Raw genomic sequence first — 14,804 nt, 5'->3', positions numbered from 1 at the left:
GAGGTTGAGGTTCAATTTCTGGTGGTTGAGGCACATGCCTGGGTTGTGGGTTTGATCCCCATTTGGGGGCGTGCAGGAGGCAGCCGATCAATGACTCTCTCATCATTGATGTTTCTATCTCTTTCTCCCTCTCCCTTCCTCTCTCTGAAATCAATAAAGATGTATTAAAAAACATAAGAAAGAAAGGAAGGTAAACAATATAGGAGGCAGAGAACAACACTCAGGTCTGTGGAGACAGTTGACTGAAGCCTGGTGAGAAATGAGCCCCGTGTTTTCTCTCTTCCATATCTGTACCTTTTCTTAGGTGAGATGCCAAGCACGTTGAAATAATTGAATACAGGCTATTGACTCCTTGACAGGGCTTCAGATAAACTAATAATCGAGGCAAACACGCTGAACGGAATCTCGAAGTCTGAAAATCTGGGAGGCTGATTGAATTTTTAACTGAATGGATTTAAGTGACCAGATGTTTTGGTACTGTGCAGAGCGAATTTTGACTTAATGGGAGCCAAGGAAAAAGCAGATTAGTATTTGGCACTCCTGCAGTTAGTCTGCAACTCAATTATGTAGTTTTGCACATGAGAGAAATTCAGTAAATGCTTGCTGGCTGAGTGATCAAACCATTTTACTGTGTTTTTCACTTCCAATCAGTGCTTTGGTTATTATAAATATAAAAGTGATCTTGGATAACTTAATATGCGAAAGGTTCAGCTGATACCATCTGGAAAATAATATGTCCTAAAGAGTAATGTTTCTTTTGAATTCTCAGATATGGTTTTAAGTCTCTGTTTTCCTGGAGATCATATCTTCTATTTTTTTTATAAGAAACTAATACAGATATTTATATTTCAATATTATTCCCAACATAATTTTTTCTCCAGAGATTTAAAAATTTTATAAAACTACCAATTTGGGGCTTCTAATCTTAGATGCAAATGGAATTAACCTCATCGTTTCAACGTCCCAAGTATGGTGTAGTCAATAGGGTTTGCCCCAGGTTCGGATGGCTTCCAGTCATTGCACTGCTATTCCATTCAAACAACCCTTTCTTGAAAAAGAGAAAAGAGCAGGATTTTCTTCAAGAAAGATTAAAGTTGGTACCTTAGTCATAAGATTAGAAATCGTATGTTGTAATTATATTGCGGGGAGGCGGTGTAAGGTAATGGTTAAGAGCATGAACTGTGAAGTCGGATTTGAATTGCAATTCAGAATCAACTCTTAGTGTTATTTACCTGTTTACTCTTTGTTGACAATAATTTCCTTACTGAGTCTTGGTTTTATCATTTGTAAGCAAGGATAGTAACTGATTCATGGTCCATGATTATTTTAAGACTTATATGATAACATGCAATACGTACATTAGTCCCCCACCCCACCTGTGGTTTCACTTTCCCAGGTTTCAGTTACCTGCAGTCAACTGAAAATATTAAATGGAAAATTCCAAGAGGAAACAATTTATAAGTTTTAAATCGTGAGCAGTTCTGACTAACGTAATGAAATCTTGCCCTGTCGCACTCCATCCCACCTGGACTATGAATCATCTCTTTGTCCAAGAATCCTCACTGTTTTCACTACCCTCTCGTCAGTCACTTAGGAGTCATTTCTGCCATCAGATCAATTGTCACGGTGTCGCAATGCTTATGTTCACATTACCCTTATTTTACTTGACTCTGTAGCACAAAAGTCGTGATGCGGGCACTTCAGATGTGCCGAGAAGCTGTACAGTGCTTGCTTTAGGCGAAAAGGGGAGAGGGTTTGACTTAATAAGGAAAGAGAAAAAATTGCCTGCTGAGGTTGCTAAGGTCTATGGTAAGAACAAATTTTCTATCCATGAAATTGCCTAATGTATAAATTAAACTTTATCATCTGTGTGTATGTACAGAAAAACATAGTATATGTAGGGTATATGTATATATATTTCACAAGTATTAAAATATGCTTAACACACATAATGATGTAAGTAAATTAACTAGGGGTGTGTATGTGCGTGGAGAAAGAGAGCAAGGAGAGAGAAAATGTGAGAGAGAGAGGGAGAGAGAGAGAGAGCGAGAGAGCACACATTCTAGCTCAGCACGATGTCTGGCACATAGGAAACACTTACGAGAAGCAACTCTTGTTAAATATTCAGGTAACAATTCCATGCTGGGTATTCTGGTGAGGTACTGACCAGTCGGTATAAGGAAAAATCATAGGTGGTTGTTTTTTTTTAAAGCAGCCACATCCATGTTCAAATTTAGTTCTGCATAATCTTGGTTCTGAATCTCAAATTCTTCAAATGTAAAAAAAGATGAATAAAGCTTACTTTGCAGGGTTTGGGAGGGGCGGGAATAAAAGAGATTAAGTGCATAAAACACCTGACACAGATCTGATATATAGGAGATGTAAGACATATATTATTTTTTCCATAATCTTACATATATCCTTTAACCCTTCGAGGCCTTCTTGAACTTGAAAATATGTAAAAACTGTATATGTGACTATCATAGGGTTGCTGTGCAGATCAAACGAAATGACATAATAAACTATCAAACCAACCACTAGCAGATAGTTGGTTTTCAATGTCTTTCAACTCACCTTCCCTAGATATATACAAAGTCTACAAAGATATCAAAATAATGTAGGTCTGAATGTACAGCATCTTAAATATTCTCTTAAGAAGAACTTAAAGTTAGTTTCTAAAAACCTAACAAAAATCTCTCAATATTAAGACAGAAATATTATTGAGAGAAACCCAAGTGTCTATTTCCACTTGCAAACCATGTCAGTCATTTATAAGTGTTGGTTCCATAGAATGTAATTTCTGCGAGGGTCAGGGCCCTATCTTATTTGCTTACCTTACATCCTCAGGGCCTAACCAAGTGTCTAGAAAACCGTAAGTATCCTAAAAGCATCTGTTGAACAAACTCATAAAAGTCACTGCTCGCAAGGTTCCAGCCAGGATCATGTAGAATCAGGCTTCATCTGAGTTGGAACAACAAACTGCCTTCAGAGTAAAAGCGTTTCATCCTATGGAACATTCAGTGCACAGTCTGGGCCTATGTTCCTACCAACCTGCTGATTACATGGTCATTTCATTTGACCATCAAAATAACTCTGTTTCTTCAATTTCAACAGGTCTCCCACTAGGAATTATATGCATGTATTTCAGACATTGCTGTCAAAATTATCATATTTCCCCAAAGAATGAGGTCTGAATTAATGAGGTTTTACTAAATTTCTATTTTTATGGTTGGTTTAACCTTTGGACGAACACAGTAAGGGCAAGTGATAAAGCAGAATAATTTCCTAGAGTTGAATCTACATGTAAATTTGGTTTTGTAACATTGGCACACAAGGTGACAGTTTCTGATACAGTAGGAAGCATTACAAATGTGCAGAAATCAATCCAGCCATTAAGAAAAAGCAGGAGTTGCTAGGAAACCACATTCCAAATAAGGAATATTATAGCAGTGACCCAGACAATTACCGTATGCCTGACATGACATCAGCACAAAGCACTTGTGACACTGAATTGTTCACACCAGATTTGCAACTCAGCTGGTTAAAGAGTTGCCTTTCAATGACTCAAAAATTCATTTGTAGGGACAGTAAAATGCAAAATCAAAGTGAATTAATAACAATGAAAAATGCTTCCTAAGGCTTACCCAGTCTCTCCTGTATATTTAGGACGCATGTCTATATTTGGAACACAGTGTCTCATAACTTTACTTCACTGAATGAAGTCCATTTAATTTTTAAAAGAATCTGCTTTTCCGTTTCTAGGCGTGTGCACAGTCAGAGAGAAAAAAGCGCCTTTTAACAATACACAACAAAATGCACGCCGTGGTAATGGCTGGTTGACTATCTTCTGTGTGCTAACTTTCAGGGGTCATTTTACTTTTTGTAATTTCAGAAAACTAATAAAGTTACTTTGAAATAATTTTAAAAAATTCGATATGAGATTTGGAGACAGAATAACCAAAGACATAAAGCCTACCAGTGCGGTTAGCACGCAGATAGCACATTACTGTCTTAGGAATTAACCTATCTTGCTAGTTTTGCATTGGTGTTTGGTGGTGTCCGATTCAAGCCGCTAATGTTAATATACGTGCATATAACTGTTAGCCTTAAAAGAGATTAAGTTAAACTGGCAGTAAAAGATAAAAGCTCTCTTGTTCGATAATGCCAGAAAAAGGGCCTTATTCCAAAAGATCATGGGCTAACCTATCCCAAAAATGGGTTGGAGAAATCATATCTTAAAGTCTCTTTACAAGTGAGAGTTGCCAAGGCAGAGATTCCTCTTTTTGTTTTTTTAATCTTCACTCAAGGATATTTTTTCCATTGCTTTTCAGAGAGAGTGGAAGGGAGGGAGCGAGAGGAACATCGATGTGAAGTGGTTGCCTCCCGTTCATGCTTGGACCGGGGCTGAGCCTGCAACCAAGGTACATGCACTTGGCTGGAATCGAACCCGGGACCCTTCAGTCTGCAGGCCGATGCTCTAACCACTGAGCAAAACTGGCCAGGGCGAGATTCTTATTCTTTTTCTTTTTAAAAAATATATCTTTATTGATTTCAGAGAGAAGAAAGGAGAGGGGGAGAGAGAGATTGAAACATCAATGATGAGAGAGTCATTGATCGGCTGCCTCCCGCACGCCCCCGACTGGGGATCGAGCCCGCAACCCGGGCATGTGCCCTGACCGGGAATCAAACCCTGATCACTTGGACCCTAGGTCAATGCTCAACCGCTGAGCCACTCCTGACTGGGCGAGATTCTTATTCTTTACATAAAATTCAGATAAATAAAAGCATGAGCTCCCTAAGGTCTCGGAGGCTTCACTTCTAAAGCACACCACGACAAATCGCATCAAAAGGAATGCCTTCCTAATATAATTGGTAGCCTTTAGGACATTGTACAAATACTCCTGGCGGTTAGGGGGACATTCTCTGGAGGCGACTAAAATAAATGAAATAGATTATAACCTCTTTAGGGGTATTTACCCCATAAAGATATTATTTAACAGAGAAACTTCATAAAATGTTTAAACCACGTCTCCACTAAAAAATGCATTTCTCTTCCAAAAATGTGGAAGTGTGAAGATGGCTGCATAAAATCAAACGGAGCAATTTTGTATCTTACACGCACAGCTTCATGCAAATCAATTTCGCTTTTCCTCCCTCACTGCCTGGTTTCATTTTTCCTTTCATTAATGTATTATTACTATTTTTTTCATGTAGCAAAAATATGCAAATACCTTCACAAAGAACTGCTTGGAAAATGTGTGTGACAAATATAACAAAACTTTTCAGCAAGGCCAGTGCTTTTTCAAATGTGTGTCTGATACACTACTTTTTGATAGGCCGAAAGTATGATTAAAAATTTGAGACTATATTAGAATTGGTCATGATAAAAGATGAAAGCTAAACTAAATTAGCAATGGGGTCCTTTCTCACTGACATACACAGGACATGTATACTGTTGTGCGTTACATCATTATGCTGAAATCTTTTAGGAGGATGGTAAGGCATTAAGGGTTCTCTGTGTATCAAAGCTCCGCATGTAGCACCACGCCAGAAGAGTGATTCTATTATTAAAACAAACATTCTACTCAATACATAAAAACAATGAACTGTAATATAAGACACAATCTTTCAATTCAAAGATTGCCTTATGGGGAAAAATAATATATCATTTAAAAATATGTAGCTTCTGCATTACAATCCACAATAAAAAACAAAAAGGAGAAATAAACAGGAAAAGCAATGGGTAACAGATGCCCCCAACTCAAGCTGGTTGGTGATCTTAATTGTCAAAAGAGTCATGGGATAAAACCCATTCCCCTCCCACTCACATAACTGAACCTATTTCTAATTCTAAAAAATTAATCATTTTGGGTGGAATATTCCTAAAATAGATTACTTACTTCCATTCTCTTAAAGAGAACATCTAATATAAATTTAAATATTCTTGAAGACTAACACCATGAAAGTCTAACTTATTAGATAATTAATTACTAAAAGCAATAGAGAAACTTCGACATTATAAAGCTTATTTAGCATGCTTTTGTTTAATATCTGTAGAGTGTAGCAATTAGGCTGTTTGCATTTAGTCTTATTTTCTTCACCTAGAAAAGGGAGTGAACGGCCGCCCTTCTCTCCTAGACTCACTGCGAGACTTGAAACCGTGATGCTATGGAAAGAACTTGGAATGGTGGCTGCCTGACAGGCCTTCACGGGCTTCCACAGAAATGATGTACTGCCCTCCTGCAGTGGCGAGTTTAAATACAGTTAGACGTTTCTGTCTTTTCCATTTAAAGATAATTTCATCTGTGGCTTGGGTTGAAAATACGCATAAATGTAGATTAGTAAGAATGACTCATTGTTGGTAAGATAAAACACGTAAAAAATATACATCACTTTAGCCCTAGCCGATTTGGGAGTCAGTGGTTAGAGTGTTGGCCCTCAGACCGAAGGGTGCTGGGTTCGATTTCAGCCAAGGACACTCTACCTCGGTTGTAGGCTCCATCCCCAGCCCTGGTTGGGGTGTGGGTGGGATGCAACCAATTGATGTATCTCTCTCACATCAATGTTTCTCTCTCTAAAAAAAAATATATATATATACACACACACACACACACACACATATATATATATAACTTTAAACTGCCATTTCTAGTCAGAGCTGACTATATAATTTGAACAACCCTCTGCAGGTGGGCTCACAAAGCAATGAGAAAGTATTGCAGCAGGACAAGGAAGATGGGCCCGAGGAGGTGTGAGCTTTCCCACTGTGGGTGTCTCCTGACTTCAAGAGTGACTGAGAGGGTGTGGAAATGAGCAGCGCTTACGACAGCCTCACAGGCCTAGGGACAAACACCAGAGTCCAAGGATTGCCAAGGGGGAGGCCTCAGCAAACCCTACAGACTCTGAGATGCGACCCTGACAGGCAACACCGCGGTAGAAGGTCAATACCATCAACATAAGGTGCCTCAGAAGTAAATTTCCCCCGCCAGAGACTGAAACCCGGGGTTGATCGCTAGAGCTCTTAGCAACTCCCAACCAGGAGCACAGGTCAAATTTCCCTACGCGAGGGTAACTTCATTCCAGGTCTCAAATTATTTCTGTAATTTTAATACATAATCTCCAGCACTCAAAACATAAAATAATCAGGCACACAAAACACAAGTAACATGACTCAAATTAAGTGAAGGAATAAACTATGTAACAGACCACATGGGCTCCAGAGAATGGATTTATCAAGCAAAGCGTTTAAATTCACTATGGCTGATATATTTAAGGAAATAAAAACAATATAAAAATTTGTCAGATAAATGAAAACTTAAAAAATTATAAACTGCTGTAAGCAGCATTAAGTATTAAATAGATGGGTTTAACAGATGATTTTCGTAATTGAGGGGCGTATTAGTGAGTTAGAAGGTAGATCTGAAGAGAGCATATAGACTTAAGCTCTGAAAGTTAAACAAGCAAAATACAAAAACACTGTTGTAACCTTATCTACTGGTAAACTCTCGGTGAAAAATTACTTTAAACATATTATTTTTTAAAATCATAAACATATTTCTAGTGCCAAACAGATTTACTATTAAAATAGCTCTATTAGAAAATGTATTTAGTCAAAAATTTTACCAGTGATATTATATAGGGTTTTTGTATGTTATTGTTACAATGAAATAACGCCTTACTAAAAGTGCCACTATGTTAATTATCTAGGAGTTGAAAAGTAAATTTACTTATATGTATATATGCATAACCCATGGACAAAGATAATAGTACGGTAAAGGCCCGAGGAGGGGGACATCTGTAATACTTTAACAATAAAGATAATTAAAAAAAAAAAGTAAATTAAAATGGCCCCTGGCTGGGTAGCTCAGATGGTTAGAGCATTGTCCCGAAACACCAAGGTTGCGGGTTTGACACCCGGTCAGGGCACACACAAGAAGCAACCAATGGTGCATGAATAAGTGGAACAACAAATTGATGTTTTTCTCTCTCCCTTCCTCTCTCTCTCTATCTGAAATCAATCAATAAATTTTTTTAAAAAGTAAATTAAAATGTATTTATTAGATAAACATGAGAAGCAAGGATAACTGGACCCAGTATCTTAAAAGTGAGTTCATAGAATGCCTATGCAGTTCTCTCTGACTACTTAGGTTTATCACCTTAGATATAGGCCTTAGAGGCAGAACCTTTCAAATAAGTATACACACTTCAGGATGAAAAGTACTAATTAGAATGTTACAAATAAACAATTATCAAAAAATCACAGAGAATTAATCCAAGTCATCAAATAGTTTTTCTTTTTTTCTAAATACAGTCTTGGACTGTGCTGGGATGAAGTCAATTAAATACTGCTATATTTGCAAAGAGAAAATCCCTTCAAATATTAAAATAACATCAGGTTTCCTTTGTAAACAACAACTATTTTTAAATTAATTTTAAATATTTATTTCATAATCTCAAAAATCCTGTAAGCTCACTGGAAAACTTATTTGAAGCTTAAGGAGCTAGAATTGAATGTGTATTGTACATTAATATTCCTGCCTCTGAACTAGGCAGTAAGAAGAAATTCATAGCATTTTCCTGATTTGCAATTGAGATTACTAAACACGTTAGTATTACAACATGATTATACAATGTTTTTTTAACTCTATTTCACACTGTCTATAATTGCCTCATTATGTAAAATGTACTGTTCTCTGAACTAATGAAAATTTGCATTTGTAGATTTATGTAATGAAATTCAATGAAGATACTTTTTAAAAACTGAAATGCATAAGTAAAACTTAGATATCTGGACACACTAACTCGATCTCCAAAACTTTAAATCATGAAAATGCTATCTGTCTTTCTATTATACGTTTAATCACATACTCTAGTCTGTCTTCAACCCAGCTTCCCTTTTCTTACCATTTTTTTAACACAAAAAAGTACAAACAGTAATAAATGTTTTGTCATTTTAATCAGAGTGTTTAAACTATTAATAAAAGTTAGTCTTTCAGCAATAAAAAAACTCTTCAAAATACTTGCATAAGATTAGGTTCACAAGTAAATGAACAACATAAAGCTATATAATTTTCTAGTGAAATCACAACACAACTCGTTCAAACAAAGAGGAGAGGATATTAATCTGATTGTACTTCTCTTCAATTGTCTATTGTTTAATATATAAGAAAATCTGATTTCCTCTAGAGAGGAGGAAATAAATGGAATAGACACAATGCTGACATTTCCATATATTCAGCCAATAGAATTAACATCATATTGATAAAAAAAAAACTAATCACTATTTTTAAAAGCAATCGTACTTAAAGCCACTTTAAGCTGAATTTTCAGAATCTATTGTATAAATAAATGGTCGTATTTGTGTTATTTGGAGATACAATCTAGAACTGTCCTCTGAGTTTCATGAGATTTCTTATAGAAAAATAATTGGCTTGAAGTGAAATGCTGTTTGTTGTTTTAATTTAAAAAATTAACCCAATTTTAAAGTTAATGATTCAAGGACATTACCAGTCATTTGCAAGCAATTATAATTGATAATTCACTTTCCTATTTCCCATTATGACAAGTGCCTCAAAAATTTATAAGGCATATAAAAATTATCAATTTATTTTTCAAAATTTGAGAGGTTTGGGGAGTTTTCTTTTGAGCAAGTTTTGCAAATCAAATGGCTTAAATTTTAAATAGCTTAAAAACTTGGACAGTTTGAAGTAAATAATCAACTGATCACACGTCAATTCTAATGTAACCGTCAAGCATTTTTAATGAAAGATTATTTCAATAAATTTAGAAATGTTTCCATGGCACCATTAGAAGCCAATTCAAAATTAAATTAATATGCCCCAAACCAATCCCAAACTATAAGATAATATAAATTAATAATGAAGCTAAAAGTATTAAGGTGGTTTTATTATTTTGAATTGTCTTTCTGCATTCTTATTAAATCTTTATGGACATTTCCTCTTCTGATTTAATAAGACTATCTAATTCCTAAGACAGAGCTAATGTTATATCCCACAAATGAAAATATAGATGAGCACACTGTAAAACACAACTCCCTGGTTCTGTTTGGTAATTTAAGTTTGCTTTCATGATGATGAATCAATACAAACATTGTATGTCCTGTAAAAGAAAATCCAACATAGAAAAAACATCCCAAATGATAACACTGCCCGGCTGATAGTCCTGAAAATTTAAGAGCTGGTGCAAATTCAATGTGGAATGTGTACATCTGCAGTTTGCTGCAGATCTGAGAGAGCTTCCTTTGTTTGTTTTACCTGACCGTGACAGAAGTGTCATCCATATACCTGAGTAACTAGATAATTATGTCCTAAGGGGACTTAAACTAGATTTTTTTTGTAATGCTCTATGATTTTCTATTTTCACCACTGGTGGGAGTCTTTCTCTGTATACTTTTTAAAATTATCAAGCATAAACATATATGTGCACACTGAAGAACAGTAATAAAATGAATAATTTTGCACTCTAGCCCCTATGTCTACTTTCCCTACTGCCTCCTCCCTCTTGCCAGCATCTTTCTTTCCCTTGGAGTTAAGCACCATCTTGGATTTTGCATTAATCATTCCCTTTCTTTCCTTTATACTTTTTCCATCAATGCAGGCATTTTTTTTTTCAGTTAGCATATTTTTTCAATTTTCCCAGTTTTGAAATTTAATTAAATGCAATAAAACTATAAGCATTTCTCTTCTATGACTTGCTTTTCTTGATCAATATTATGTATTTGACATTCATCCATGTCAATCAATGTCAAGAGCTGAAGTAATTTATTTTCCCAACTGTATGGTATCCCACTGTAAATAAATCACAGTTTATCCATTCTATTAAGTGGATATTTCAGTTGTTTCCAGTTTGAGAATATTATGAAAAGCATTGCTGTGACTAATCTTGTGTGTGACTTCTGCTACACATGCACAAATACTTCCCTGGGCCAACATCTAGGAGAGGGATTTCTGGGTTGTAGGAAAGGCACAAAGTCAACTTTGCTAGTTAATGCCAAGGACATTACACCACTTACACTCCCACCAGCTGTGTGTGAGGTTTCCTGCTGCTCCACAGTCTAACCAATGGTGGCACTGTCAGACCTGCAAAGTTGTGCCAAACTGGTAGGTGAGAAAGTATAGTGTTATCAATATTTATTATTATGATTACTGATCAGGTTAACCAAAGTTACTTTTATTGGTTAAGTGTGTTACAAAAAATTCTCCTTTGTGGTGGTTGTTTTTTAAATTCTCTGTAGGTGTTCTCTGATAAACAGGAGGGTTTTAATTTTAATGTAGTAAAATGTATACCTATTTTCCTTTATAATTTGAGAAGTTTTGACATGACTATTTGCAAAAAAATTGTTCTCTATTCTGTCAAAAGAAATCTTAATTATAGCGTAGAGGAGATAAATGGTGATGGAAAAAAGGAAAGAAAAAAATAAGAAAAAAAAATTTTTAAATCTTAATTACAAATTTATAGTTTTATAGTGTGATCTTTCACATTTAACCCACCTGGAATTGCTTTATATGCAGGCGCATGAACTGGGGATTTTTTTTTTTTTTAATCCTCACTAGAGGATATTTTTTCCATTCATTTTCAGAGAAAGAGAGAAAGAAACATCAATGTGAGAGAGACACATTGATTGGTCACCTCCCTAACTCACCCTGACTGGGGCCTGGGATTGAATCTGCAACCCAAGTACATGCCTTTGACCGAGAATGGAACCTGTGACCATTCAGTGCACAAGCCAATGTTCTAACCACTGAGCAAGGCCAGCCAAGATAAGGGATTCAATTTTAATTTTTTTTCCTACATGGATAACCAATTGTCCCAAACCATTTATTGAATAGCCTATCCTTTGATAAATGTCACCTTTGTCATTTATCAAGTCCCCTTTTTCTCAGATTTATCTTTTGTAGAATTCTTTAGTATTACTGTGTCTGAGAATTGAATGTCTTTTAATAGTTCCCATAAATTTTCCTTTTTGCATTCCCTCTCTTGACTCCATTTGGAGCTCCAATAGAACATATATTACCTCTTCTTACTCTCTCCTCCATGAGTCCTCCATATTTTACATTTTATATTTCCTGATTCATATTTTCCCATTTTTAATTCTCTGAGCTTAATATGAGTAACTTCTTCATTTCTAACTTTCAGTGTACTAATTTTTGCTTCAGCTGTGTCTAATCTGCTTTTAAAATTATCCACTGAGCTCTTTTTCTTTTTTAAGTATTGTGTTGATAGCTTACAAGTTCTCTGGTTCTTTTTCAAACCTACTATTTCTGCCTCACATTTAAAGCTCCTCTTTTATTTCTTTAATTATATTAAACATTGACATTTTGATTCTGTCTGAAAATTTTGATATCTGACAACACTCTACATCTGTTTTTCTCATCTACTATTTCTACTCTCTCTTAGCTTTAGTACTTTGTGTTCCTGTGTATGTGGGGGTTTTTTGTCTGTTTGTTTTATTTTGTTTAGTTTTGTTTCAAATATCAGCCACTGATTTTCCAGAGCACATTATCTGCGGAAATTCTTTGAAAATGAGATTGAAGTTGTCTTCCACCAAGGAGGAAACAGTGTTTCCTACTATCACTGCTAATAATAGAGCACTCACTTTAAATTCACCACTTAAATTTTGTTCAGTCTGTACCCACAATGTGATTGGCACATTTCTCTCTTTTCTATGACTTCAGTGTTGTGCTTAATAGTCTTTAAAAAACATTTTTTAAAAATACAGGGTGTTCCAAAAAATGTATATACACACCTTGAATAATTATAAAGGTGGTGTTTATTAAAATACATTTCATTTTCAAAATTGAGCTATCAGCTGTTAAAGTGTGTATACATCTTATTGGGACACCCTGTATTTTAATAATTCAATCAGAAGGGACACTCAGGGTGTCTGATTTGCCACAATGCCAGCACTAGAAATGTACTCACATGTTGAGGCTTTATTTTCTCTAATATTTTTAACTCATAGTTAGTGAGCTGTTATAAAAGGGCTGCCTTCAATTCTAGGCTACCTCTCCACATGCAAGACTTCTGGTTTATGAGGATTCCTAGTAACAACACATCTGTGATCCACCGGGTTTTGGCAAAGCTATAGCTACATGACCATTTAATCCATTCTGAGAGGTAGTTCCCAGACTACAGAGCCATCAGTACCAAAAAAAGTACAACTCGCCAGAGGTTACATTTTCCAATTTTAAAGTTGCCTCAGTTATTGGGCTCCCAAATTTAAGCCCTGTCACATTTAAGCCCTGCAGAAGCAGCTCTGAGGCCTGAGGCTTGATGAAGATACCTGTACACTATCCACAGGAAGTTGCCCAAGTCTTCCATTTTCTTTCTTCTCTGTTTTTCTTTTTTTGGATTATTTCTCAGACTCATTCTTACCATCATTCTTGCTTCAATTTGATGACCTGGTCACTGAAAGCAAGTTCTTCCCCTTGGTCTAATACTTTAGCTCCGTTTTTTTCCTCCCTAGTAATTTGCCTTCCACACACCTTTTCCACTTTAGACCACTTTCCATTTGTTCTATTCCTGGTTCTGAGTCATCTCTAGCTATTCCTCACCTTCTTTGAGCTCCCGACTTATCTAGATCTTTAAATTACAGTGTGTAGGATACAGAAGGGAATTTCTTGCCCCTCTGGTTAAACATGCATTACTACCCAAATCATATTGTTGAGAGAGCTACCTGAATTGGTCTTCCGTCAGGCGTCAGTACCTCTTCTGAAAGTTCCATCATCTTCAGGGCCATGAGAGCAATGGGCTTAGCATGGCAGAGGCTTTTTCTGTGGAGTCCTGCAGCAACACAGTACGCGTCACCTATTGTTTCCACCTGCAGCAATCAGACAAATTAAATGCAAAAATATGATAATGAGCCAGAATAGAAATGATTAGTTATCTGCAATCACAAACGTGGCTGAAAAACATGTCAGCAAAACAACGATAAATTAAGCAATTAGACCACTGAGTGTAATCACAGCAGAGTTTGCAAACAGCCTCTGCTGAATACTGACATCTCACTCCAGGGCTGTTCATCAACATTATCATCATGATGACGACTGAAATTGAGAACATCTAGAATATGAAATAATTATCCTCCGCAAAAATAGAATTGTTAGCACTTTTACCTGAACAATTCCCAAATAGTGACCTTTTTCGAAGCCACCCTCTCGTCTTCCTCAAACCTTCAATACTGGTTACATTTGAGAGGTGAGAAATTAATGTGCAAAAGCTCACCCATAATCCTATAATTAAGGAGTTAGCAGCCGCTATGAGTCTTTTTGACCCTGTTCTGATCCTATTGTCAGCATCCATTTCTGAACTGCCATTGCTTTTATTCAAATATTTACCCCAGGCTGAAATCCCCATGCTAGGCTAGGTTATGCTGTGATAACAATATAACCTCCACATCAGAATGCCCTAAAGTGACAAGGGTTCATTTCTGATTCATGCTACATATTCATGTGGGTTAAAGGATTGGGTCTGAGGGGAGAAACACTGTGCCGTGTCTCTACACTCAAGGAACACGGATCATAGAACCTCCTCACCGGCAGCTGGTTGTCATGACAGAGGAAAAGAGGTCCGACAAATTATACGCTAGCTCCTAAAGCTCTGCCCAGATGGGACATACACAGCTTCTTCTCAAGATTTATTCCCCGAAGCGAGTCACATGGCTGTGCTTAACATAAAGGGGGTGGGAAAATGCAGCCAACCTGTGCCCATAGAAGAGCCAGAAATATTTGGTGACTAGCACTAGTGAGTAATGAATGAATGGGGAATAGTTTAAAATTTTTCAT

General features: G+C 36.3%; 1 protein-coding gene across 1 annotated transcript in view; it reads right to left on the bottom strand.

Annotated features, from left to right (window-relative positions):
* The window catches only part of GUCY1A2 (guanylate cyclase 1 soluble subunit alpha 2), a gene marked incomplete at its 5' end in the record, with an annotated part of 250,131 nt that overhangs the window by 50,840 nt on the left and 184,487 nt on the right, over positions 1 to 14,804 (bottom strand). Inside the window, one exon of the mRNA XM_081155011.1 lies at positions 13,697 to 13,840. Coding sequence (XP_081011137.1) covers positions 13,697 to 13,840 — 144 coding nt within the window. The remainder of the gene's footprint in view (positions 1 to 13,696; positions 13,841 to 14,804) is intronic.

This window comes from Miniopterus schreibersii, assembly GCF_964146895.1.
Source record: "Miniopterus schreibersii genome assembly, chromosome: 12".
Taxonomy (NCBI): domain Eukaryota; kingdom Metazoa; phylum Chordata; class Mammalia; order Chiroptera; family Miniopteridae; genus Miniopterus; species Miniopterus schreibersii.
The sequence above is the reverse complement of the archived record's forward strand: the minus strand, read 5'-3'. Positions and strand labels throughout refer to the sequence as shown.